This window comes from Osmerus mordax, chromosome 1, assembly GCF_038355195.1.
Source record: "Osmerus mordax isolate fOsmMor3 chromosome 1, fOsmMor3.pri, whole genome shotgun sequence".
Taxonomy (NCBI): Eukaryota; Metazoa; Chordata; class Actinopteri; order Osmeriformes; family Osmeridae; genus Osmerus; species Osmerus mordax.
This window is the reverse complement of record NC_090050.1, coordinates 25,287,765-25,314,603: the sequence shown is the minus strand read 5'-3', so window position 1 is coordinate 25,314,603 and position 26,839 is coordinate 25,287,765. Positions and strand designations below refer to the sequence as shown.

Below are 26,839 nucleotides of genomic sequence, written 5' to 3'. Positions count from 1 at the left end.
TCTTAATGTTATTTATCTCTGAATATCATTACATAGTCAGATAATGCATGCAGTGAATAACATTCCGAATCTGTAGAATTCTGCTGGGACGGAACACAATTAATTTTGGAACGCACTTTATTCTTTTTGTACTCTGAATCACATTGTTCGTCGGATATTAGAATTCAGAGTAGCAATGACCCGTGGTGACCCTGGAGTCTGATTGAAATGGGAGTTGTTCAGGTCTCTACGGACAATTGTTGGAAGAATCAGGTGACAAGGCCAGGCCAAATCACCAGGGGCGATTCACAACCGTTTTCACAAAAATTATGGAATAGTCTCTGAAGAACAGGGAATCTATGGTGATATTCTCCTCAAACTATCAGATATACCTCTTTGTTAGTGGTGATCTGGGTTCATGCTTATGATCCCAGAGCAGAACTAAAATAACCCAAGGGATGTAACTTGGTCATGAACATGTTTACCACATCAGAGCTTATTTCAGATGAAAGCATTGAAAGCAAAACTATTCTCGTGATCCCATTACTCAGTCACTTTGCTTTGGTAAAAAAAAACAACAAAAAAAGAAGTAATTTTCTAATTGCAGATGATCAGCAGTGTATCTCAGCTCTATAATCCCACGAGGGTTTGAGAGAAGCATGGTTGCTGACTCCAGCAGGGTGTGTGGGACTGCAGTCATTATGTAGCTCCTACATGGATGGTTCAAGCTCAGATTCATGAATATATTACAGAAACCTGCCCTGTACTGGAGCAGCTCTGAATATCTATTATACTGTTGCTTCAGATACAGGGTTTGATAGGTTTGCCAGCTTCTGTCAGGATGTGTGAGTGGATGTGTGTGTGTGTGTGTGTGTGTGCGCGCGAGAGAGACAGTGTGTGTGTGTGTGTCAGGGTCTGATGTGGTTTAGAATCCCTGTTCCCCCCTGCTGTCAGCTGTTAAAATGGCCCTGCAGTGAATCAACTGTGAGAAATGACTTCTCCTTCGCTACGAGATGGTTGGGTGTATTCAAAGGACCTTGTCACTTACAATATGCTCACAATGAATCTCGGCTCTTGTGGACACCAGCGAACGACCCTCCTCTGTCAGAACCCCCCCAGGCCTCCAGCCTTGTCCCCTGGGCCTGGCAGAGCCCAGAAGACTGGCCCATCAGAGTGTGGGCAGGAGGTGAAGAGGTTTTAGGTACAGACCAGACAGGAGAACTGCTGCAAGAAGCTGCTGGGGGTGAAAAAATGCTACGAATTAGGATGGAATAGACTTAAACAACATGATCTTTTCAAGTCTGATAAAGGTGGAATCTGTGTCCCAGTGGTTTAGTATATTAGCTGGTCCTGGGAGAGTTTTCCTCAACAGCAGGGAGCTCATGTCATCATACACCAGATAAGAATGGGGACATAGGGGTGTGACCTGAGAGCTGATAACTGATTACACTAGATAAGGGTGTGTGTGTGTTTGTGGGGGGGTAACACCTCAGTGTGTCGGGGTATATTATGTAAATATGATATGAACTGTAAATCTGTCCACATTGAGTTGATTTTGTACAGTAGATAATGCGCATTACATCCCCAGCAGCATGTTTAAGATGCGTGTCTAATTCCTCCGCGGGCTGAGCCGAGATGATGCACCAAACCATCTAGAAACATCGGGAAGGCAGATGAAAACACATCAGCTGTCTGACCCCCCTCCTCACCATCATCGTACAACCCCTCAGCGCTAAGCCTCGTACACAGGGAAGGGCTAATGGTTACATGTGGAAATGTACAAGCCATAAACAAAGTATTACTTTTATGTCAGTTGTCATGGGAATTACATTTTTAGTCGGGCAGTCAGAATACCTGTGGCCTGGTGAGGCAGGTGCAGGTGAGGTAACAGACTGTGCTTCGGGTACAGACGCTTCTAGAAAGCACAATTACCAAAGTTTGTTAAACATCCTGGACTGTGGGATACTTTGGGAACACTACACTTGAATGGTGCTGTCGTCATAGATTAGATTGTAGTATTAGAGCTCATTCAAAGAGTCATGATGGTTTCCTTGAGGATAAAAACGCACTTAGTTTATATATAAACACAGTACATTATATGCTTGTGTTCAGTTCTTGCGGTCCACATGGTAACGTAATATAATATATAAAATATAAAATGTTACCCTCATAGTGTCTCAGGGTCACGGTGTTTTGCCAGGAAGATCACCTGATTATCTCAGAGGATAAACATTTAGACAGAAGATATCAACACATCTCTCTGTCCATGTTTATGCTCTGAGATAATGAGGTAGCTTGGCTGGGGGTCCTACCTGGCACCCACACACCCTTACTCTGCAGGACCTACACATCCTCAGACACCCTCTCTGCCTCCAGTAAGTGGTGGAGGGGGAAGGGAGTGTTCATAAACTGGCAGGTCTCTGTAGGTATTACACAGACTTTCCTATTTCCCCTGAGGACCAGCTCACTCTTACCTTCTCCTGGAATCAAAGTGTGTCTCTCCCTCAGTAGTAATATGGTCATTAGCATTTCACAGCTTCTCCTCAGCGTGTCCGAGGGGCACTGGCAGATTGGAGAGCTCTGTAGGAGAGGGAGAGAGAGAGAGGGAGAGGGAGGGGGAGAGGGAGAGGGAGAGAGCGTGACAGAGAGGGAGAGGGAGAGAGAGGGAGGGAGGGGGAGAGAGAGAGGGAGAGAGAGCTTGACAGAGAGGGAGAGAGAGGGGGAGGGACAGGGAGAGAGAGGGACAGGGAGAGAGAGAGAGGGAGAGAGCGTGACAGAGAGGGAGAGAGAGAGAGAGAGCACGACAGAGGAAGAGAGAGAGAATAGAAAAGGGAGGATGACACAAAAGGACTGACTGCTTCATCGACTGCTGCCAAACTGAAACAGGCATGTTAACAGTTTCCACAGAGAACAGTCTGTTTTCAACTGAAGACAGTCAGAATGGGAGGTTTTCAGAACTTGGCCTTTCAATGTCGAATTAATACAAAGTCTTGCAGTATTAATTGTGTTAATCTCAGGAATCTTTCAAGGCATCTGTGATGGTCATGATCAGAGCAGAGGAAGATTCTGAGGCCCTCATGTACGTACATTTGCAAACGTAGCGTTATCAGCGCCAATAAACCCAACCCGCAGAAAGCGCATGCTGTGATACTTCCGTTTACGTCGTATTTTCCAAACCTGCAGTTCATTGGGTAATCAGCGCCTTTCTCCGCCCACTATACCGTACATTGCGAGCATTTAAACACGCAATTGAATGGGCCTCCTTCTCTTTCTATCATGGATCAGCCACCAAAGTTAAAACAGCGAAAACAAAGATTTAGTGATAACGAAGTTGATGTGCTTGTTCATGAGGTAACAGCAAATGTAAATATTACACAAGGCCGGAATTCCACACCGACACAAATAAATGCAATCTGGACCGAAATTACAAATTCCAGTAACTGTAATATTGCATGGCTGCTTAATCTGTAACGTGTAATGATTTCGTGTTCACTCAACTGAAAAAGTGTGATCCTTGTGGCAAAAATCCTTCCAGCTTGTCTCCTTGGCATATATGTCTTCGTCTTGCTCGGCCTGCTGCCATTTCACCAGGAGGCATATACGAGGAACCCCGCATCCTGGTTTACACCTGCTATTAAGAGGCGCAGAATTTTCACGGCAAAATCGAGGGGCGCTTTCACGGGCGTTTTTTGTACATACTGTGGAATACATAATTAGGCGCACTTTACGCATCCCCTCCCATCTCTTTATGGGAAACTCCCACTTTCCCCTTGACCCTCCTGTGAATGCATATGCATGACAAGTGCAGCATGTTTGTACATACCTCGCCATGCTTTTACGCACACATTGCGAAACAAATACACCTGGGCGCAAAAGCGTTAGTACATGAGGCCCTGAGTGTGCTCTGTACTGGGAGGAGCTGTAAGGGAAGTGTTGCATCATCTCTTTCAGAAGGTTTGAAAGAGACATGTGGGAGGACATTTTTATGTCTTCCAACCTTGGGAGTCCATGGCAACCATTCAAATGAAAGATGGAGATGTGTGTGTGTGTGTGGGGTCTGGTGAGAGCACATGAGACAATGTGAGAGTCAGGCACATGATTCCAAACAAGGCTGCAGTGCAACAGAGGTTACAATGAGTGAATAAATAATACATAAATCCAGAAATCTGTCCTCTGTTCTGTCTGCGGCTGATCCTCATGTGTCTGGTCTCTTTTACAGGAGTTCACCCCCAACCCTTCAGCCCTGAACGGACCTGCTGCCTCTTCTGACACCACCCATACCCTGCCTCCCGGGAGCAGACTCAAACCTCTTGATCGCAGAGGGACGGAGGGGAAGTCTGTTCTACCTGAGGCCCTCTGAGAGAGATCTGCAAAGCCGCTGCTGGTAAACAACAACAGGACGAGGAGGAGGAGGAGAGAGGAGATAACCACCACGCTGGTGAGAGGATGGAGTGAGGGCAGGAGAGAGGTGGTGAGAGAGAGACAGAGAGAGAGACAGAGAGAGAGACAGAGAGAGAGAGACAGAGAGATACACAGAGACACAGAGAGACAGAGAGACAGAGAGAGGTGGAGACGACAAAACAACGACAGATAAATTAGCCTGTGCAGGAGCCAAGCTCGTATTCTGATTTAACCGTCCGCTCCCAGGAGAAGAGAAGACATGGTACCTCCCTGCTCCTCCAGCTTCAAGAGCCACTAACACTCCTGTCTGGACCCACCCAGAAGCAGCTGGGCAGTGCCCCCAGATCCTGCCAGGCTTGAGAGGGGATACCTGTTGAGGCCATGGCTCTGTGTGCTCTCCCTGGGTGCTTCTCCAGTCTGTTCCCCCTGCTGCTTCTCCTCTGGAGCTCTCTGACCCCCAGCCAGGCTGCCCGGCCCAAGGGCCCTGGACACACGCACCTCAACTCCATCCGCATCGACGGGGACATATCCCTGGGGGGGCTGTTCCCCGTGCACGCCCGGGGCAACGAGGGCAAGGCCTGCGGGGAGCTGAAGAAGGAGAAGGGGATCCACCGTCTGGAGGCTATGTTGTTCGCCCTGGACCGCATCAACAACGACCACTTCCTGCTTCCCAACATCACGCTGGGGGCCCGCATCCTGGACACCTGCTCCCGGGACACCCACGCACTGGAGCAGTCGCTCACCTTCGTCCAGGCGCTGATCGAGAAGGACGGGACGGAGGTGAAGTGTGTGGGCGGCGGGGCGCCCCTCATCACCAAGCCTGAGAGGGTTGTGGGTGTGGTCGGAGCCTCTTCCAGCTCCGTGTCCATCATGGTGGCCAACATCCTGCGGCTGTTCAAGGTGAGTTGGGGGGGGGTTGGGGTTGGGGGGGGCTGTGCCTGTCAGCTGATGGTTGGGACAGGGATTCCCTGGTGGATGTGGGGATGAGTTGAGGGGGTAAATCTGGAGATGGGGTGATGAGGGGATGAGTTGAGGGGGTAAATCTGGAGATGGGGTGATGAGGGGATGAGTTGAGGGGGTAAATCTGGAGATGGGGTGATGAGGGGATGAGTTGAGGGGGTAAATCTGGAGATGGGGTGATGAGGGGATGAGTTGAGGGGGTGAATCTGGAGATGGGGTGATGTGGGGATGAGTTGAGGGGGTGAATCTGGAGATGGGGTGATGAGGGGATGAGTTGAGGGGGTAAATCTGGAGATGGGGTGATGAGGGGATGAGTTGAGGGGGTAAATCTGGAGATGGGGTGATGAGGGGATGAGTTGAGGGGGTAAATCTGGAGATGGGGTGATGAGGGGATGAGTTGAGGGGGTGAATCTGGAGATGGGGTGATGAGGGGATGAGTTGAATCCGGGGTAAATCAGTGATGTGGTGAATCTGTTGAGAGGGTGAATCTGGTGAAGTGGTGAATCTGGTGAGGTGGTGATTTCAACGACCACATTGTTTTCCATCCAACTTACTGTAAGTAGATTTTTCTGTTATCAGTCCTATACTTCACTGTTGATTTTTGAGACAACTTTTTACTTTCACTACATTTTCAAGCCAGGCTCTGTATTAATCTGTATTTGATGGCATGATCAAAAAATGTTCTTGTCATTGTGCGCCTATTTTTCATTTCCTGGTACTTACGCAAAACTAATAATAAAATAATTTAACAATCTGTTTCTAACAGCTAGGCAGAAAAAATATTTTATGAATAATGTTTCAGAAAAAACGTTTGGAAAGGTTTAAAAAAGGTTTCAAAAAAAAAGGTTCAAGGTTAAAAAAATATTTTCAAAAAAAAGTTAAGGAAAAGAGGTTTCAAAAGTTAGCAATTTCTTTTTCGAAAAAAAAAACTTTGCATAATTGAGTGCTTGATTAGGACATTAACTTGAGTGAAAAGGTGTAGTCAGTACTTCAACTTTTACCAGTCTTTTTAAACATGGAGTCAGGTGGCCGAGCGGTGAGGGAATCGGGCTAGTAATCCGAAGGTTGCCAGTTCGATTCCCAGTCAAGCCAACTGACGTTGTGTCCTTGGGCAAGGCACTTCACCCTACTTGCCTCGGGGGAATGTCCCTGTACTTACTGTAAGTCGCTCTGGATAAGAGCGTCTGCTAAATGACTAAATGTAAATGTAATGTAAAATGTAAACATGAATATTTGTACTTCTACTTGAGTGAAGGTGCATCTCTGCTCTTAGCTAATCTCACCATATTGTAACCTAACCTAGTTTACGATGAACACATCCTCATCGTGTTCATTCAAGCATACACGTGGGATGATTAGGTTGGATTCCACGCTTTGATATCATTAAGAAAAATCTCTAAGTATGAATAAATTGCTACATGTTTTAATGATGTTTCGATAATGTTAACTAAAAACGCGATTGAGTACAGATCCGTTTAAGAATCCCCCCTGCCCCGCCCAGCAGCTGTAGTCCTGTGTTGGTCGGCTCTCTGCAGCAGCGGTCCTCGCCCCCCCAGCAGCTGTAGTCCTGTGTTGGTCGGCTCTCTGCAGCAGCGGTCCTCGCCCCCCCAGCAGCTGTAGTCCTGTGTTGGTCGGCTCTCTGCAGCAGCGGTCCTCGCCCCCCCAGCAGCTGTAGTCCTGTGTTGGTCGGCTCTCTGCAGCAGCGGTCCTCGCCCCCCCAGCAGCTGTAGTCCTGTGTTGGTCGGCTCTCTGCAGCAGCGGTCCTCGCCCCCCCAGCAGCTGTAGTCCTGTGTTGGTCGGCTCTCTGCAGCAGCGGTCCTCGCCCCCCCAGCAGCTGTAGTCCTGTGTTGGTCGGCTCTCTGCAGCAGCGGTCCTCGCCCCCCCAGCAGCTGGGTGATGAATGAGTGTTTATCCAGGCAGAGCCCCTGGTGTTTGTGGGGCAGGCTGCTGTGATGAAAGGGGCTCCTGTCAGGGAGCAGGGCCACAGGGGGGGCCGCAGGGGGGGGCCGCAGGGGGGGGCCGCAGGGGCCCCAGGGGCGGATCCGGCCTGCCCTCCAGCATGGCCCTGGGAGATCCCAGCACCCTGGATACACACACACACTTATGGTACACACACACACACGCCCTTACTCACGCACGCTGGCTCTTACACACAGACACGGATAACGCAGGCACACCCACCCACCCACACTCATACCTACCCACACACAGCTTACATTGCTCTGGCACGTACAGTATCTATGCACACACACACACAAGGAAAGCTTGGTAATGAGAGTCTCCTGCTGCGCTCTCTGATCCCCTCTCCTTCCCTCTCTCTCTCTCTCTCTCTCTCTCTCTCTCTCTCTCTCTCTCTCTCTCTCTCTCTCTCTCTCTCTCTCCCTCTCTCCCCCTGTATCTCCCTCTCTCTCCCTCTTTTCCCTCTCTCTCTCTCCCTCTCCACCTCTCTCCCCCTCTCTTTCTCTCTCTCTCCCTCTCCCCGTCTCTCCCTCTCCCCGTCTCTCCCTCTCTCCCCCTGTCTCTCTCCCTCTCCCTCTGTCTCTCCTCTCTCTCTCTGTCTTTCTCTCTCTGTCTCTCTCTCTGTCTTTCTCTCTTTCTCCCTCTCTCATTCTCTCACGCCTCCGACCCTGCGTCATTAGCTCTCATTTCCTCATCATCAAACCACACGGAACGGATGCGAGATACTCCATCCGACTCCCTCTGATCTCCGCTGCGTTTCCCTTCCGCCCTACCTTCCCTCACCTTCCCCCACCTCCCCTCACCTTCCCTAACCCTCCCCTAACCTTCCCTCACCTTCCCTCACCTCCCCTCACCTTCCCTAACCCTCCCCTCACCTTCCCTAACCCTCCCCTCACCTTCCCTAACCCTTCCCTCACCTTCCCTCTCCTTCCCTCACCTCCCCTCACCTTCCCTCACCTCCCCTCACCTTCCCTCACCTCACCTCCCCTCACCTTCCCTGCCTTCCCTCTCCTCCCTTCACCTTCCCTCACCTCCCCTCGCCTTCCCTCGCTTCCCCTCACCTTCCCTACCTTCCCTCACCTTCCCTCACCTCCCCTCACTTTCCCTCACCTTCCCTGCCTTCCCTCAACTTCTCTCACCTTCCCGCTGTGTGACACCTCTCCAGACCGGCTCCACAGCCTGCGTGTCAGGTGAGGCCGTCGCACCCCGGATTCCCTGGTGACTAGTCTTCCATTAGACCAAGGTGATCATGTTTGGCTTCCACAGCTCATGCAGGTTCATGTGTCTTCTCTGAAGTGTTAAAATAGGTCAGCGTGTGCTGGGAATTTTTCCCGTCTGTTGAAAGACTACGATTTATTCATTTTCAAGTCATTAAACAATCTGTAACATACACTTGGTTGTAGCTAATGAGCAGCACTAGAGCATTTAAAATACCCTTAAAATCGTACAATGTATAGAAAAAAAGGAATTATCATGAAAATATGTGATATCAGGGTGTGAGAGGGTGAGGGGCAGGGTGGGTGGGTGGGTGGCTGCTGCTTCGCCCCCTCCTCTCCTGGATGAGTGCCAGTCTGGCCTCATCACCTGCCTGATGGAGCCTGCAGAAACAACAGACCTGAGTTTGTCTGCTGCTTGGAGCAACAATGCACTCACTCACGTCTGTATAGACACAGCGGCACGCGCACGCACACACACGCTCATGCACGCACAGGCTCAGACAAAAGCAGACACACACAATCAGGCACATTCTGCACGCAGCCCAGCAACCACCCGCCTGTAGTTAGCAGGCTTGAGAAAAGTGTTTCCTCAGCAATGCCCCTGCATACAGATCAGATCCAGAACCTCCTCATGAATATTTAACGACTGAAGAAGGAGGGAGGGAGGGAGGGAGAGAGGGAGGGAGGGAGGGGAGAATCCTCCTCAGAGAGACAGTGAGGCAGCTGATCAGAGGGTGGTTCACCTGGAGACACGGTGAGGCAGCTGATCAGAGGGTGGTTCACCTGGAGACACGGTGAGGCAGGGGATCAGAGGGTGGTTCACCTGGAGACACGGTGAGGCAGCTGATCAGAGGGGGGTTCACCTGGAGACACGGTGAGGCAGCTGATCAGAGGGGGGTTCACCTGGAGACACGGTGAGGCAGCTGATCAGAGGGGGGTTCACATGGAGACACAGTGACGCAGGGGATCAGAGGGTGGTTCACCTGCAATCCACCGTGATGAATGAACCATGGCCAGGCGTGTGATGTCCCCCAGTGAAGCAGCATTGTAGCTGGCTCACCACATGTGATATTGATGTGTCCATATGGACATCCAGCCCAGGACAGGTGAGGTTCATCTACAGGGCAGATGTTCAGCCTTCCACACAGCAGCAGACCATCTACCTCCACTGTAGAGAGACTAGAGAGGGAGAAGGAAGGGTCAAGAGATGATGATTGGTTGGAGCTGAACTTGCGTTGTGTCGTTGGTTGATCAGGTGACATCTAGCAAGCAGCAGCAGGACTTCTAGTCTGTCAGGAGGGATTACATGCCTCAGTGTTCCTACTGAAGCAACATACAACTAGGTTTTTTAGGGGGGGAAACTTAAGTTGTTACTAAGACTAGTGCCAGGGTCTCACTACAGCGTATTTTCGGACAGGGTGTATCAGGACAGGGTAGGCGTGCTCCAGATTGTTTTGTGACGCACGCCGATAGGCTAATGTGCAGGAGTTTTTGTGCTCTGTCTTCTGGTTTAAAACACCCGTACGCCTTGAAGAGTTCAACTTTTCTCAACTACCTACACTCCGCAAATAGTTAACATGCTGTAGTCAGAATATGGTGTACAGTTCTCATTATTTAGACTACGCATGACTGAAAACCTAACGTACATCAAAACTATCAAACAAACAAATAGGAAAAATACATAGATAATAAATAAATAAAGGCTGTGTTGATGTGCTGACTGTGAGGGTTGTGTGGTGACAGCAGATGGATGTTGAGTGACCTGACAGATCTAGACAAGCCTGTCCTTTACAGCTGCTCATGTGCCGTACCTTCACTTCCCTTAAAGGTCACCTGACAGGAAGCTGACAAGCGGACAGGTCAGGACAGAAGAAGCCTGGAGTTGAACTAAGACTCAGCTGTCCAATCATCCATCACATCCACCAGAGAGAGAGAGAGAAAGGGGGGGGGGAGAGAGGGGGGGGGAGAGGGAGAGAGCTAGAGAGAGAGGGAGAGGAAGGGAGAGGAAGGGAGAGAGAGATGAAGGTAAACAAAGAGAGGCACGGAGAGAGAAAGGGAAAGAGAATTGTGCTGGTCTGAATTAGTTTGAATTCTCTGCTAGTCTGTCAAAGGAGCCACATTGTAATCCACATGATGTACACCCCTGGGGGTCACATGATGTACCCCCCTTGGGGTCACATGGTGTACACCCCTGGGGGTCACATGGTGTACACCCCTGGGGGTCACATGGTGTACACCCCTGGGGGTCACATGATGTACACCCCTGGGGGTCACATGGTGTACACCCCTGGGGGTCACATGATGTACACCCCTGGGGTTCACATGGTGTACACCCCTGGGGGTCACATGGTGTACACCCCTGGGGGTCACATGGTGTACACCCCTGGGGGTCACATGGTGTACACCCCTGGGGGTCACATGATGTACACCCCTGGGGGTCACATGATGTACACCCCTGGGGGTCACATGGTGTACACCCCTGGGGGTCACATGGTGTACACCCCTGGGGGTCACATGATGTACACCCCTGGGGGTCACATGATGTACACCCCTGGGGGTCACATGGTGTACACCCCTGGGGGTCACATGGTGTACACCCCTGGGGGTCACATGGTGTACACCCCTGGGGGTCACATGATGTACACCCCTGGGGGTCACATGATGTACCCCCCTTGGGGTCACATGGTGTACACCCCTGGGGGTCACATGATGTACACCCCTGGGGGTCACATGGTGTACACCGCTGGGGGCACAGAGGAAGGCCAGTGTTTTCTGAAGAACATCTGCTTCACCTTCACCTGGAGGCCTCAGTGGGTTGGAACAGGTATCAAATCTATTTAGGCTACACCCCCATGATTAAACATGTATTTTCTGGTAGATGTACAGGCTGGCTCACCTTCCTTCAGTTGTCTCCAAGTGCTGACAAACATGACAGCAGGAAGTGATGTCATAAGACTAGAATGGTCAGACTCCTTCCTGTACGTGCTCCTGGTGAGCAAGACTCGATCATCTCTCCGTCCTTCACCTTCCCCACGGCGTCTCTCGCACACAAGCAATTCTCTCTCCTCACCGTTATCTGCCAAATTACAAATTCAAGTGACAGCTAAGTAAACATTTACTATAAGAAAAAAAAAGCTCCTTATTTAACCAACGTAATGGAAATTTTACTTCAGTGACCAGGAGCTATGCATTAGCATTTTATTTTGGGTTTAGACTGTAATTTCTTAATGGACAGTATGTTCTGCACAGCACTGCTTCAGGCTTCATGTACTGCTGTTGTCTGATAAAAAAATATTAAAAAAACCCTGTAAGAAAATTACTGCTTTTAGCTAGTGTTTGGATCAAATCATGATTACGGCAGCATTGTCTTCCTGAAAGTTTCAAAAAATCACAGTTGTGAAGTTGACAGTTTTAAATCTGGGCTGGTTGGTAAAACAGCAGATATATATGCCTGCAGGAGTTTGGGGAAAAAAACTAGAATCCGTAATGACAACTTTCGCATGATTTATGTTCTGTAAAGCTAAATGTACTTCATAAAGAAAGATCTGCTTCGTTTGTCTAAATCAGTCTTTGTACAGCGTTTCTGTTGAAGCTCTTCATGCTATTGTATTTTTCATCCTTATTGTATCAATACCCTTCGTCTTCATCTCTCACCTTGCCACTGGGTTTGAGATTTCAACAGCTGGGGCGGCAGGAAATTAGATTTCCTTTTTAAAGGAAATTAGATTTCCCTTTTTCATCTCAAAACTGTTAGTAATTCAATCTCAGGTGCCCCAAAAAAAAAAGAAAGTGTGATGGTGCTAAATTGACCTTTCTTAGATACCTTCTGATGGCTCTGCATTCTGCGTCCTGTTAGAAGCCTGGAGTCTAGCCCAAAGAGGGGCTTTAGGTGTTAGTTCACCGTCCCTGAAGACGGGGTTCTGTAGAGATCTAGAGATAGTAGAGTAGTTTACAAACCTGAACTGTAAGTGTTGATGTGAAGTTGGTGCCTCACATCCTAACCCTCCCTGTCAGCAGCAGTGCCCTCACACCCTAACCCTCCCTGTCAGCAGCAGTGCCCTCACACCCTAACCCTCCCTGTGTCAGCAGCAGTGCCCTCACACCCTAACCCTCCCTGTCAGCAGCAGTGCCCTCACACCCTAACCCTCCCTGTCAGCAGCAGTGCCCTCACACCCTAACCCTCCCTGTGTCAGCAGCAGTGCCCTCACACCCTAACCCTCCCTGTCAGCAGGAGTGCCCTCACACCCTAACCCTCCCTGTCAGCAGCAGTGCCCTCACACCCTAACCCTCCCTGTGTCAGCAGCAGTGCCCTCACACCCTAACCCTCCCTGTCAGCAGCAGTGCCCTCACACCCTAACCCTCCCTGTGTCAGCAGCAGTGCCCACACACCCTAACCCTCCCTGTCAGCAGCAGTGCCCTCACACCCTAACCCTCCCTGTGTCAGCAGCAGTGCCCTCACACCCTAACCCTCCCTGTCAGCAGGAGTGCCCACACACCCTAACCCTCCCTGTGTCAGCAGCAGTGCCCTCACACCCTAGCCCTCCCTGTCAGCAGCAGTGCCCTCACACCCTAACCCTCCCTGTGTCAGCAGCAGTGCCCTCACACCCTAACCCTCCCTGTCAGCAGCAGTGCCCTCACACCCTAACCCTCCCTGTGTCAGCAGCAGTGCCCACACACCCTAACCCTCCCTGTCAGCAGCAGTGCCCTCACACCCTAGCCCTCCCTGTCAGCAGCAGTGCCCACACACCCTAACCCTCCCTGTCAGCAGCAGTGCCCACACACCCTAACCCTCCCTGTCAGCAGCAGTGCCCACACACCCTAACCCTCCCTGTCAGCAGCAGTGCCCTCACACCCTAACCCTCCCTGTGTCAGCAGCAGTGCCCTCACACCCTAACCCTCCCTGTCAGCAGCAGTGCCCTCACACCCTAACCCTCCCTGTGTCAGCAGCAGTGCCCTCACACCCTAACCCTCCCTGTGTCAGCAGCAGTGCCCACACACCCTAACCCTCCCTGTCAGCAGCAGTGCCCACACACCCTAACCCTCCCTGTCAGCAGCAGTGCCCTCACACCCTAACCCTCCCTGTCAGCAGGAGTGCCCACACACCCTAACCCTCCCTGTGTCAGCAGCAGTGCCCACACACCCTAACCCTCCCTGTCAGCAGCAGTGCCCTCACACCCTAACCCTCCCTGTGTCAGCAGCAGTGCCCTCACACCCTAACCCTCCCTGTCAGCAGCAGTGCCCTCACACCCTAACCCTCCCTGTCAGCAGCAGTGCCCACACACCCTAACCCTCCCTGTCAGCAGGAGTGCCCTCACACCCTAACCCTCCCTGTGTCAGCAGCAGTGCCCTCACACCCTAACCCTCCCTGTCAGCAGCAGTGCCCTCACACCCTAACCCTCCCTGTCAGCAGCAGTGCCCTCACACCCTAACCCTCCCTGTGTCAGCAGCAGTGCCCTCACACCCTAACCCTCCCTGTCAGCAGCAGTGCCCTCACACCCTAACCCTCCCTGTGTCAGCAGCAGTGCCCTCACACCCTAACCCTCCCTGTCAGCAGCAGTCCTCATCAAGTACTCATCAATGATGCAAACTTTTTCTTTAAATAAATCGCTAATATTCTAAACCTTTCCCCCCCAAAATTCAAAACTTGTTTGTAAAAATATTTTAGCAACCTTTCAAAAGTTTTGTTTTTTTGTTTGGGCAGGGTCCCATGCAGTGAAGGGCAGGCTTGTCTTCCTGCCAGCCCAGGGTCCCATGCAGGGCAGGCTTGTCTTCCAGCAGGGCAGGCTTGTCTTCCTGCCAGCCCAGGGTCCCATGCAGGGCAGGCTTGTCTTCCAGCAGGGCAGACTTGTCTTCCTGCCAGCCCAGGGTCCCATGCAGGGCAGGCTTGTCTTCCAGCAGGGCAGGCTTGTCTTCCTGCCAGCCCAGGGTCCCATGCAGGGCAGGCTTGTCTTCCAGCAGGGCAGGCTTGTCTTCCTGCCAGCCCATGGTCCCATGCAGGGCAGGGCAGGCTTGTCTTCCTGCCAGCCCAGGGTCCCATGCAGGGCAGGGCAGGCTTGTCTCGGAGGATTTAACAGTTCATTTAAGAAATGGCAGTTGTATCAAGATAAACTACAACACTTAAGAAGCTAGCCCATCGTGACTGGGCAGCTGTCTGTATCCAGACTGTTTCCTACCAGGGCACAGCTACATAGCACACCGCTACATAGCACACAACTACATAGCACACAGCTACATAGCACACCGCTACATAGCACACCGCTACATAGCACACGATAGACAGCTACATAGCACACAGCTACATAGTACACTATAGACAGCTACATAGGACACAGCTATATAGGACACAGCTACATAGTACACTATAGACAGTTACATAGGACACAGCTATATAGGACACAGCTACATAGCACACAGCTACATAGTACACTATAGACAGCTACATAGCACACAGCTACATAGTACACTATAGACAGCTACATAGGACACAGCTACACAGGAACTAGACTTTTTGCAAACTTCAGTGATACGGAAATCCAACATGAAGCTTTGAGTTGTTTCCAGTTCTACAGGTATCTTATCAAATACATTCTGTACACAGAAGCTGATTCAAACACTTTTCCCCGACTGTTTAGAAAACATATTTTTTTCAAGACAATAGACATTCCAAATCGCTGTGTGTACTTCTCAGTGGAATAGCTGATTCATGCTGACTCACTCTGCTAGACCAGATATACATTTTGAAGGCAGCCACAGTCTTCTGTGACCACAGTCATAACAAAAACACATTTCGATTAAATGAGGTTGTGAAAATCCTAGAATAACTTCGGGATAAGGAAGTCCACACAGTCTGAACAGTCCCAATCTGCAGATTTAAGAATTTTTATAACTCCAAAGGTTCAGAACCATCAGGCTTCACGAGACAGAGCAGAATCACACTTACATAAGACACAAAACAAACTATTCCTTTCCAGTTTTGAGTCTCTGATCATTTAGATCAACTCTGTTTTGAGTCTCTGTGATCATTTAGATCAACTTTGAACAGCAGATTATTTTGTCCGGGAGAGAGACTTGTCAGCATGCAGAAGCAAGTTTCCTTTTTTTGTTCCTGGTGTTTTCATCATGATAGATCTCTCCTCACCATGTGTTTGGTTTTAACATGAACACCAACAGATCAGCATCGCGACAGATGGGGGCCGCGACTTTGATCAGGCGTCTTGTGGAGATTGGGTGTCCTGAGTCTACATTTGACAATGTATTCATTTATTCAAATTGATATCCCAATACTGCATGTATGAAGTCCATCAGGATCAGAAGGATCAGAAGTGCACAGTTCCAACACTATGTTGTTATCAGAAGTGCACAGTTCCAACACTATGTTGTTATCAGAAGTGCACAGTTCCAACACAATGTTGTTATCAGAAGTGCACAGTTCCAACACAATGTTGTTATCAGAAGTGCACAGTTCCAACACAATGTTGTTATCAGAAGTGCACAGTTCCAACACTATGTTGTTATCAGAAGTGCACAGTTCCAACACAATGTTGTTATCAGAAGTGCACAGTTCCAACACAATGTTGTTATCAGAAGTGCACAGTTCCAACACAATGTTGTTATCAGAAGTGCACAGTTCCAACACTATGTTGTTATCAGAAGTGCACAGTTCCAACACTATGTTGTTATCAGAAGTGCACAGTTCCAACACTATGTTGTTGGTTATTTCAGGTATGTTGCGTCAGAGGTTTTGTTCACCACAAGTGATGATAGTGGTAGAAAAAACCCTCTTCAAGTTTTTAGTGATTTTGTATCTAAGGCACCATGAAACCGGCTTGCTGTTGTCTCTGATTTGATGAGGTGCTTGAATGTACTTTTGTGTGTGTGTGTATGTTCAGCCTGAGTTGAGGTTATTGGGCAATCAAAAATATCCCTTTTTACTTCTCAAATCTAACCAATCAGAGCGATCACGTCCAAAACCACGCCACTCGAACAGCATCTGTTGCTTTTCAAACTGCCAACACCCTCTGAGGCTTGAGGTCGTCCTGTTCTTCAGCTCAGTTAGAAAACAGCTCACACGCCCGGCACACCACCACAGGACGGCTTTAATACACTTAGTGATGGTTTTATGGCTGTGGAGACGGCACTGGCATCGCCTCTCACACCAGAGACGCCACTGTCCATCACTCCCTCCACGTTTAAAGAGACAGGGCAGTGAAGCCTGGAGAAAGATCACAGTCTTTTATAGACGATTAGGCAGCAGGATGGTTGGATGGAGAGAGAGGAGGATGCATCGTAGCTCTGAGCCTCCTACAGGGTTTGACACAGTCCTTCCTAGTGCCTGAGCTAGTAAACAAGCCAGCATGCAGTTCTCTGCTGTGATATATGACGTGTTGTTGCTGTAGAATTGTAATGTTCAAAGTATGCCAACACGGTGCCTGTGGCCAGACTTATCTTAGCTGTCTGGTTGTTATTCATCAGATTCGTTTTGTGATTTCTCCAAGTGCGAAAACACAAAACGTAGATTCATAAAATGATTAGACACGTGGAAAGCCAAGACAAGAGGCACATAAATAAATAATAAAATAGAGACAGTAAGAACACGCTTCAGAATATAACACACAAAACATAACAAACTGGGAATGTGTTAACTGTCAGACTTACCATAGTCTAAATGGTTTGTTGTATCGGAATTGGCCAAACCCTCAAAATGCTGTGTATCTACAACTCACATTTATTGTCTGAAAAGAGGGCGTGTGAAACCCCAGGTAAAATCAAACAGCTGGCAATGACATCACAGAGTCTCTCGTCAGCGGTTTTAAGAGGTTTAAGAAGAAGGCACCTGTGTCAGGCTGCCCCTACAGGAGGCACCTGTGTCAGGCTGCCTCTAGAGAAGGCAGCTGTGTCAGGCTGCCTCTAGAGAAGGCAGCTGTGTCAGGCTGCCTCTAGAGAAGGTAGCTATGTCAGCCTGCCCCTACAGGAGGCACCTGTGTCAGGCTGCCTCTAGAGGAGGCAGCTATGTCAGCCTGCCTCTAGAGAAGGCAGCTGTGTCAGGCTGCCTCTAGAGGAGGCACCTGTGTCAGGCTGCCCCTAGAGGAGGCAGCTGTGTCAGGCTGCCCCTAGAGAAGGCAGCTATGTCAGGCTGCCTCTAGAGAAGGCAGCTATGTCAGGCTGCCTCTAGAGAAGGCAGCTGTGTCAGGCTGCCCCTAGAGAAGGCAGCTGTGTCAGGCTGCCTCTAGAGAAGGCAGCTGTGTCAGGGTGGAGCGGGGTAGAGCGGGGTGATGGTGTCTGGGAGATCTTAGGGGTGGTAGAAAGCGTCAACGCCAAAATGTCAGACAGGCCTCATTAAACATGTCGACTGCTTTCACAGACCAGTGAACTGGTTAATTGTGTGATGTGACTGATCAATCATGTTGGTATTCAAACTCAACATCAGTGGCAGTCTGTTTTCCTATTGTGTGCATGGATATAGTTGCAGACGTTATTAAATATAATAACAAAACACATTCTGTGGGTGTGGACAAAGCCACATGATCCAGTACGATTAGTTTCTGGGTCATAGCAGAACCTGACATCACAGCTGACACTGACAATATGTGACGTCCACTTCTGCAGCACACAGACAATAAAGAGGTCCATGTGCTGGACGGGATGTAGCAATACGGGACGGGGGGACACGGATGTAGGGAGGATGCCAGGTGATTTACATTTAGTCATTTAGCAGACGCTCTTATCCAGAGCGACTTACAGTAAGTACAGGGACATTCCCCCCGAGGCAAGTAGGGTGAAGTGCCTTGCCCAAGGACACAACGTCATCCGGCACGGCCAGGAATCGAACCGGTAACCTTCTGAGTAATAGCCCGATTACCTAACCGCTCAGCCATCTGACTCCCTCATGATCTCAGGTGGTTTAGGTTGGCCGTCCTCATCGTGGACACCACAGCTAGACAGGTGATCACAGCTGTGTGCTGGTCGTGCAGTGATGTGAGAGCGTCTCCAGGTGATCACGTGTCTAAGAGGCTTCAGAGTGGCTGGCCCTCGTCCGTGGGAGGAACAAGGATCGATGGTCTGGGAGGGAGCGGGGTGTAAGTGTGTCGTGGTGGACGGGGGTCCTCGCCAGAGAGGGCTTCCGCTCTCCAAACTCGAGCCGTAGATATCCCTGAGACGGACGTCAGACTAGATGGTGCTTCTGTAAGATACAGGGGAGGAGTATGGATGGCTGAAATGATACTGCAAGATTTATTGTATTATTGGAGCTATTGTGGATGTCAGACAAGCAATGCTAGAGCTTGTTTTACAATTGGGCAGTGAAGTGTTTTGTCTTTCCAAGCCAGATAGAGACAAATACAGTCCCACACAACTGCGCTCAGATAGAAAATGTGTTTATTTTTGGGCTGCAGTGTGTGTGTGTGTGTGTGTGTGTGTGTGAGAGAGAGGGTGCGTGTGTGTGTGTGTGTGTGTGAGAGAGAGAGTTTGTGTGTGTGTGTGTGTGTGTGTGTAAAGGCCAGCAGACCTTTTTTGGAATCTGTGGCAGTACCCTAGTGGCCAAAACATTGTCTGATTCTGTGTGAATTTTTCCTGGGCTGGCTACAGCATCTGTCTGGTGATGGAGGAAAGATCGTTACACACACACACACACACACACACACACACACACACACACACACACACACACACACACACACACACCCCTAGCCCAGTGTGTGGTGATGGAGAGGAGAGTGTTACACACGCCTGGCTCTCGGATGAAGATGTCTCAGATGTCTGGTGACAGCGTCCCATGTAGTCGATACAGACCACAGCCCATCCCTGCCACGCACTGCTTATTTAGCACTCACACACACACTCACACACACACTCACACACACACTCACACATGCATCTGCACACACAAGAGAATGTCTGCTTGTCCTGAACTCTGACTGGATGGACCAGCATGACTGTTTCAGGTTGGAAGAGCAGGAAATGACAATGATGAATGTTGATACGTGCATCAGAATGTATTCTGACTCTGGACTTGGACGACATGGACAGCCTCTCTTACTCTCCCCTTCCAAGCAAGACTTGTTCTACAGGTTTTAGATCAGAGCAGAGTACAGTAGATCAGAGCAGAGTAGAGTAGAGCACAGTAGATCAGATCAGAGTACAGCACAGTAGATCAGAGCAGAGTAGAGTAGAGCATAGTAGATCAGATCAGAGTAGAGTAAAGTAGAATTTCCACAGGGGATTGACTTCTCTCCAACGGAAAGGGGTAAAAATGGTTATTTATTGAAGAACTGTGTCAGGTTTTACTGTTATCTCTCCATTTGAGATCTTTTTTTTCCGTTGGAAAATATGACATTTTTATGTCTGGTGATAATTAAAATGTCAGAAAGTAAGTGTACTATGTAATTAGGTTTCTGATGTCTATCTAGAAAAGCTCACTTTGAAAATAGACCTCAGAGAGAAGAACACGATAAAGTTAATCAGCATTCTCATGTCGCTGCTGGGGGCAAGGTTGTTCCCCAGCCCCGGCAAGCACCATGACAACAGAAGAGGCTACGAGGCTGCTCCTGTAGCCACACACACACACCTCTCTCACACACACGTGTCCCTGCTGCTTGTCTGCGCTGCTGAGGGAGCCTGCTTCACGCTGGCGGTCTCCTGGGAGCGGCCCTGGAGCAGGGATCAGAGTCAGACCAGCACCTCTCTCAGATTGAGAGCCTGTGGTGAACTACCACATCACTCACAACACTGCAACTCAGTGGGGTGCAGAGACTTCCACTCCAGTGGGAACATGAAGAGGAGGAAGAGAAGGAGGTGGGGGAGGAGGGGGCAGGGGAGAGGGAGGAAGTGGAGGGGGCAGGGGGGAGGAGGGGGCAGGGAGGAGGTGGAGGGTGCAGGAGAGAGGGGAGAGGGAGGAGGTGGAGGGGGCAGGAGAGAGGGAGGAGGTGGAGGGTGCAGGAGAGAGGGGAGAGGGAGGAGGTGGAGGGGGCAGGGGAGAGGGGAGAGGGAGGAGGTGGAGGGGGCAGGGGAGAGGGAGGAGGTGGAGGGGGAGGAGGGGAGAGGGAGGAGGTGGAGGGGGCAGGGGAGAGGGAGGAGGTGGAGGGAGCAGGGGAGAGGGAGGAGGGGGCAGGGGAGAGGGAGGAGGTGGAGGGAGCAGGGAAGAGGGAGGAGGGGGCAGGGGAGAAGGGAGGAGGGGGGATGGAGGAGGGAGGAAGATGAGTCAGGGAAGATGGAGAAGAAAAAAACAATTAGAATAAGGAAATGCACTGATAATTCCATGCTACACTGACAATCTCTCTTTTATTGTGGAGGGTAACATAGAGCATGAGGGCCTGTTTTAACCCTTGTGTTATCTTCGGGTCATTCTGACCCATCAGTCATTGTGACCCACCGTCGTATTGCGACAAATTTACCGCATACAAAAACAAAGTGAAGCATTTTCTTTTAACCGTTGGGCTCTCTCAGACCCCCCACATTGTAAAGGTTAAAAGAAAAATATTTTTATTTGTTTTTGTATTGGGTAAAATTGGGTAAACACAACGATGGTTCGTTATGAACCTTTGGGTCATGTGACCCGAAGGCAGCACAAGGGTTAAACGAGTCCTGGCCTACTTGAAAGGCTTCCAGATATGCCTATTCATCTAGCAGTCTTATCAGGAGGGCAACGCCATTTTCTTCCGCAGGCCACATATCACAGGCTTAGAAAAGCCATCTCTGATAAAGAGTGGAGAGACTGGTCTTTCAAAGCTTTTCCTTTGGGTCTCCATGTAATATGCATGAGCATGGCCTGGAGTCGACGCTGCTTGGTGCTGAGGCGGGGAAAAGGACAAACAGGAAGACGGATGTCAGGGCTCCCATGATGAAGCAGCTACACGGCCAGCCGCTGCTGATTGGCCCAAACTGGGATTTCCCAGGGGGCCTTGCTGCATGTCAGCACGGTGTCTTAAGTTGGACATCTCCATCGGTAAATGTTCTTCATCTTAGTACAAGAACCTGGAAGAGCCCTGGTAGAACAGAACCCTGGTAGAATAGGAACATGGCAGAACCACAAACAGTGCTCAGAAGTGGTTAATCTTCAGTTATAGAATCAAGAGTCAGAATCAGTTTTATTCGCCAAGTAACTTTGCACAAACAAGGAATTTACTATGGTAGGAAGGTGCTTCTCTGGGGATTATCATTTACAGACATACTGTACCACCAGGTTAACCAGGGAGGCTGGGAGACGGAGGCTGGGAGACGGAGGCTGGGAGAGGGAGGCTGGGAGAGGGAGGCTGGGAGACGGAGGCTGGGAGAGAGAGGCTGGGAGAGAGAGGCTGGGAGATGGAGGCTGGGAGAGGGAGGCTGGGAGACGGAGGCTGGGAGAGGGAGGCTGGGAGAGGGAGGCTGGGAGACGGAGGCTGGGAGAGGGAGGCTGGGAGAGGGAGGCTGGGAGACGGAGGCTGGGAGACGGAGGCTGGGAGAGGGAGGCTGGGAGAGGGAGGCTGGGAGACGGAGGCTGGGAGAGGGAGGCTGGGAGAGGGAGGCTGGGAGACGGAGGCTGGGAGAGGGAGGCTGGGAGAGGGAGGCTGGGAGAGGGAGGCTGGGAGAGGAAGGCTGGGAGAGAGAGGCTGGGAGAGGGAGGCTGGGAGAGGGAGGCTGGGAGAGGGAGGCAGAGACTCGATTGCGGTGATGATTTAATCACCCAGAGAAGTGCATGTTGGCTTCGACTCCTCTCACTCAACCCTGATAATTAACCCGCAATTATCTCCGCCTCACACTGCCTCGCTACACTTGACCACTTTACCCCCCCCGACCCTTGACCTTTACTACACCCACACGAGAGACCGCGGGATGAGGAGACTTCCGAACAACCAAACTCTCCCCCCCCCCCGCCCTCACCCCCTGGGCCTGTTTCCTTGCAACATCGACTCGCAGACACGGTTATCGCCACGACAACATGGCAGGTCAGATGATAAGGCGCTGCTCACATCACAAGACAGGAAGTGAAAGTCTCACAGTATTTCTTCCCTCCTAGCGTTCTGATAGTCATGGTCGGCATTAAGCTGCCTTCGCTGGGAGGATAACCCCCCCACACACCCCTGAATGTCTGCTTGAGGAAGGAAGACTGCATCAGCAGAGCAGAACCAGGCTGTTCTGAGACATGAGAGCCGATTCATGCTTCTTCTCATGGTATTCAGTATCTAGTAGGATTCAAGTCCTAAAAGATAAGTGTCGAAGTTCACCCCTTTAAGAGTATGTGAAAACATTTCTCAAAAACAAATCTGCTGAATCGCATATGTACTTTACTAGTACAGTATAGCACAGTACTGTACTATACTGTACTATACTAATACACAACTGCCAGATCATTATAAAATTTTATGAGGGTGTTCTCTCTCTCAAATGCTTGTAAAAGTATTTTGACAAATGTAAAATGTACTAACTCGCAAAGACTTTTATTCAAAACATCAAGGCGGGTCTTCCTTTTAGTATTCTGTAATTTCAAACCAATTACTTTTGGATCCTGTTGGGTAGAGGATTGCTAGCCGTTCCTATTTAGTTTCTGCCCAAAGCCTGCTGGATAATGGGGTTTAAGCTGCTCTGCCTGTGACTTCTCCTTCTCCCAATGAAGCAAGAGAAGGTCCCATTAAATGGGGGTTTCTACAAACACCAGGCCTGATCTAGTCCTTACCTGTATAAAAGAATATCAAAGCCAAATTGCCCCTTTTGCCAAAATTCAATATAGACCGCAAAGCTGGAGCCCAAGGAAATCACAGGTCTCTTTCTCCTGCAGCTGTCAGAACCCACGGGCGAAAGGTTCTTATCCAGGCATGGTCCTGAAAAACAGGATTATTATCTCAATAAAACACCCCTACCTGAAAGCAGGCCATCCCTGCTACCTATTAAGATGAAAGAAAACTGTCTCTCAAAATATGTACAAGAAGGGATCAGAATGTGTTGGAAGATAGATGTGAGACGTCAGATAGATGTTGTGTTTGTGTTGCAGCCCTCTGTCACTGTCTGATGACGTGTTGTGTAGCTGTGGACAGCTGCTATCACTGTCTGAATACAGAGGGACTCTCATCTGTTAAGGGCTGGCAGAGTCACAGCAGATCCTTCCTAACACTTCACCTTCCCTTGACGAAGGCAAAGGTTTAAAGCACATTTGCAGAAAACGTGTTGCTGTTTCGTCTCGTCTTCAACAGAAAGGGGGAAATAGTTTCTGCCACCAGGGGTTGATCATGTGACAGATGTGGCAACATGCCACTCCTCTGCAGTATTGCTAAATCTCCAACCACTTTTAGCCTCGTTTTATCACCAGTGTTCACTAGAGATTCATGGGGAACAGTTTGCCAAAAATCCAGCTGAAGTTTGCTACAAAACTAATTTGCATGTGAACATATGCTTGCTGTAAAATTCCCAGCATCCCTTTGGCCAGAAGCCTATATTTTAACAAGGGGTGTAGGTGATGTCTGGCTTGGTCTTCTACACCAGCGAGTCTCAAACCTTTCATCCTCATGGCACGTCTATACATAGTGTTCTTCCATCCACGACACCCCTCAATTACATTCTCACTTTCACTCTCAGCCCCTTGTAATTAAGCCATCTCGCAAATCACTCAGCCAATCAGTGTCCTCTTTAGTCTCAGAGCGCTATGACGATAGAAAAGGCTGCTCAACATGTTAGTAGTAGTCAGAGTTATTTCTCATAAACATCTTAATCACTGACTGCATCATGGGCACTGCTGTGGTTTAATTAAAAAACATACATATTTAAAATGAAGTTTTTCCAACATATTTGCAGATGTCAACAAACCGAAACAACATGGGGACATTTGAAACATGACTGGGTTATATGAGCAATTCCACAATGGAAGGGTTTTCTTTTTTTTTTTGCTTCAGCAACAAACTCAGGTACTAAAAGCAGCCTCTTAGGCATGGCACACGCACAGTTGAAAGCAAACATTCACTCTGAACAATTTTCTGATTCCAGTCTTTTAACCCTTGTGCTACCTTCGGTTCATTGTGACCCATCGTCGTGTTGCGCCAACTTTACCTAATACAGTAAAAATGTAAATAAAGTGAAGCATTTTCTTTTAAATGCTTCACATAGCACACAGGAGCACTGCCTCACAACATAGCACACAGGAGCACTGCCTCACAACATAGCCTGCACACAGGAGCACTGCCTCACAGCATAGCACACAGGAGCACTGCCTCACAACATAGCACACAGGAGCACTGCCTCACAAAATAGCACACAGGAGCACTGCCTCACAACATAGCCTGCACACAGGAGCACTGCCTCACAGCATAGCACACAGGAGCACTGCCTCACAAGATAGCACACAGGAGCACTGCCTCACAACATAGCCTGCACACAGGAGCACTGCCTCACAGCTCCCCAGGCTGGGCTTCTACTGACATGTTGTAATATCGAACAACGCACGGAAGACAGCCATCTCTGTAGCCCCCGCCGCCTCTCACCGTGAGCCCATTGACAAGAGCTGTCTAATTGAAACGGCAACTTGAGAAGGGAATCGATGATTATACTGGTGTAGAAAGCCACCCTTGCAAGGGGTGTATTATTAGATTTCATACAATTTGATAACTCTTTCAGCCGTGGGTCGATGGTGCTTCCCTGCTCGGCTCACTGGCTGGACAGGAACCGGCTGAAACAGGAAATAACACACATTCCCACAGAAGACTTCTGCTCTGGGATTCAGCTTCAACACAAACTGGATCTCCACCATTTCCTGGAACAGATCAAAACTGATCTGACTTAGACCATTTACATTTTCAGTCATTTAGCAGACACTCTTATCCAGAGCGACTTACAGTAAGTACAGGGACATTCCCCTGAAGCAAGTAGGGTGAAGTGCCTTGCCCAAGGACACAACGTCATTTTGCACGACCAGGAATCAAACCTGCAACCTTCTGATTGATAGTCCGATTCCCTAACCGCTCAGCCATCTGACCCCCGGACCATCGGACCAGCCGGTGAACCTGTGGGAAAAGTGTATTGAAATGTCTTAAATGAGAGCTTAACACATTTTCATTCTTTTTTTATATATTTTTAAACACAATTGGAAGTGTACATACTAGTGTTGTCATGGTACCAACATTTCAGTAGTCGGTACCAATACCAGTGAAATTTTTCAGTACTCGATACCAAAGCAAAAAACTAAAATAGGTTACTGAACAACTCTCATTTGTTGACAGTTACAGTATCTCAGGCTGTACTTATGACAACAACAGAGCACGGGAGTACAACGGCACTTAGGAATGATTGGCTGGACCTGATGTTAGTTTCCCCCAGGATCACAATGACTCTTATTGAGAGACTTGTTGCTCTTGTTAGTTTGTTGTAACTGTCTTAAAATTATTGTACTCGCCGTGAAATATATTATTGTTGCTTGCTTTTTCCACAGGTACACTCTTACACTTTTGAGGTTCTTGCTGTTTAATTGTAACTTGTCTAACTACATGCTCTTACTGTTCTTCCCTCTGGGACTTATTTGGTTTCACAATGTATGTTTCATGTTTGGCTACCCGCAATGTTTGGGGCTATCTCGTTGTTATGATCAGTGACCTATGCACTTTTGTAAAGCTCTCTCTTGGAAGTCGCTTTGGATAAAAGCGTCTGCTAAATGTATAAATGTAAATGTAAATTAATACAATCACAATGCATGTAGGCCTGAAGGCAGAACATGTGTGGAGACTGTGTAGGCCTGAAGGCAGAACATGTGTGGAGACTGTGTAGGCCTGAAGGCAGAACATGTGTGGAGACTGTGTAGGCCTGAAGGCAGAACATGTGTGGAGACTGTGTAGGCCTGAAGGTAGAACATGAGTGGAGACTGTGGACTGAGTGTACATATGAAGCTAATTCAGCAGAGGACTTAGAGATCATTTAAAGAACTCCAAAATATAAATATTGTCTTGAACATCATTTATAAGAAGTAGAAAGAGTGGATTCAACACGCTTCATGGTGCTCTTTACATTTAGGTTCTATTTGCAACGTTATTGTGGTTCTGACTCCTCCTAATGCATGTCTGGTACCTGACCTCCAGCACTCCATATAATGTTCCATACATCACTAAGAGAGACTTAGGAGGCTCTAATTCTGTTTGGTTACACTCAACATGAGAGCAAAACCACTCCGGAACAGATGGCTATCCTGTGTGTCATACGATACGATCTCGTCTGAGTGAAGGACAGAGGGATATGGAAAGAGAGAAGGAGAGAGTGTGGATGGAGAGAGTTAAAGGCAGGAGGGAGACAGGTAGAGAGAAAGAGAGGGAGGAGGGATGAGAGAGAGATGGATTGATGGATAGATTGACATAGATCCATAGATCCAGAGATACTTA

At 49.2% G+C, this 26,839-nt stretch overlaps 1 protein-coding gene across 1 annotated transcript in view; it reads left to right on the top strand.

Moving 5' to 3' along the window:
* Positions 1-4,761: 4,761 nt before the first annotated feature.
* grm4 (glutamate receptor, metabotropic 4) overlaps positions 4,762-26,839 on the top strand; it is a 96,253-nt gene continuing 74,175 nt past the window's right edge. The window contains exon 1 of the mRNA XM_067260683.1: positions 4,762-5,280. Within this exon, the coding sequence (XP_067116784.1) occupies positions 4,762-5,280 (519 nt within the window). The remainder of the gene's footprint in view (positions 5,281-26,839) is intronic.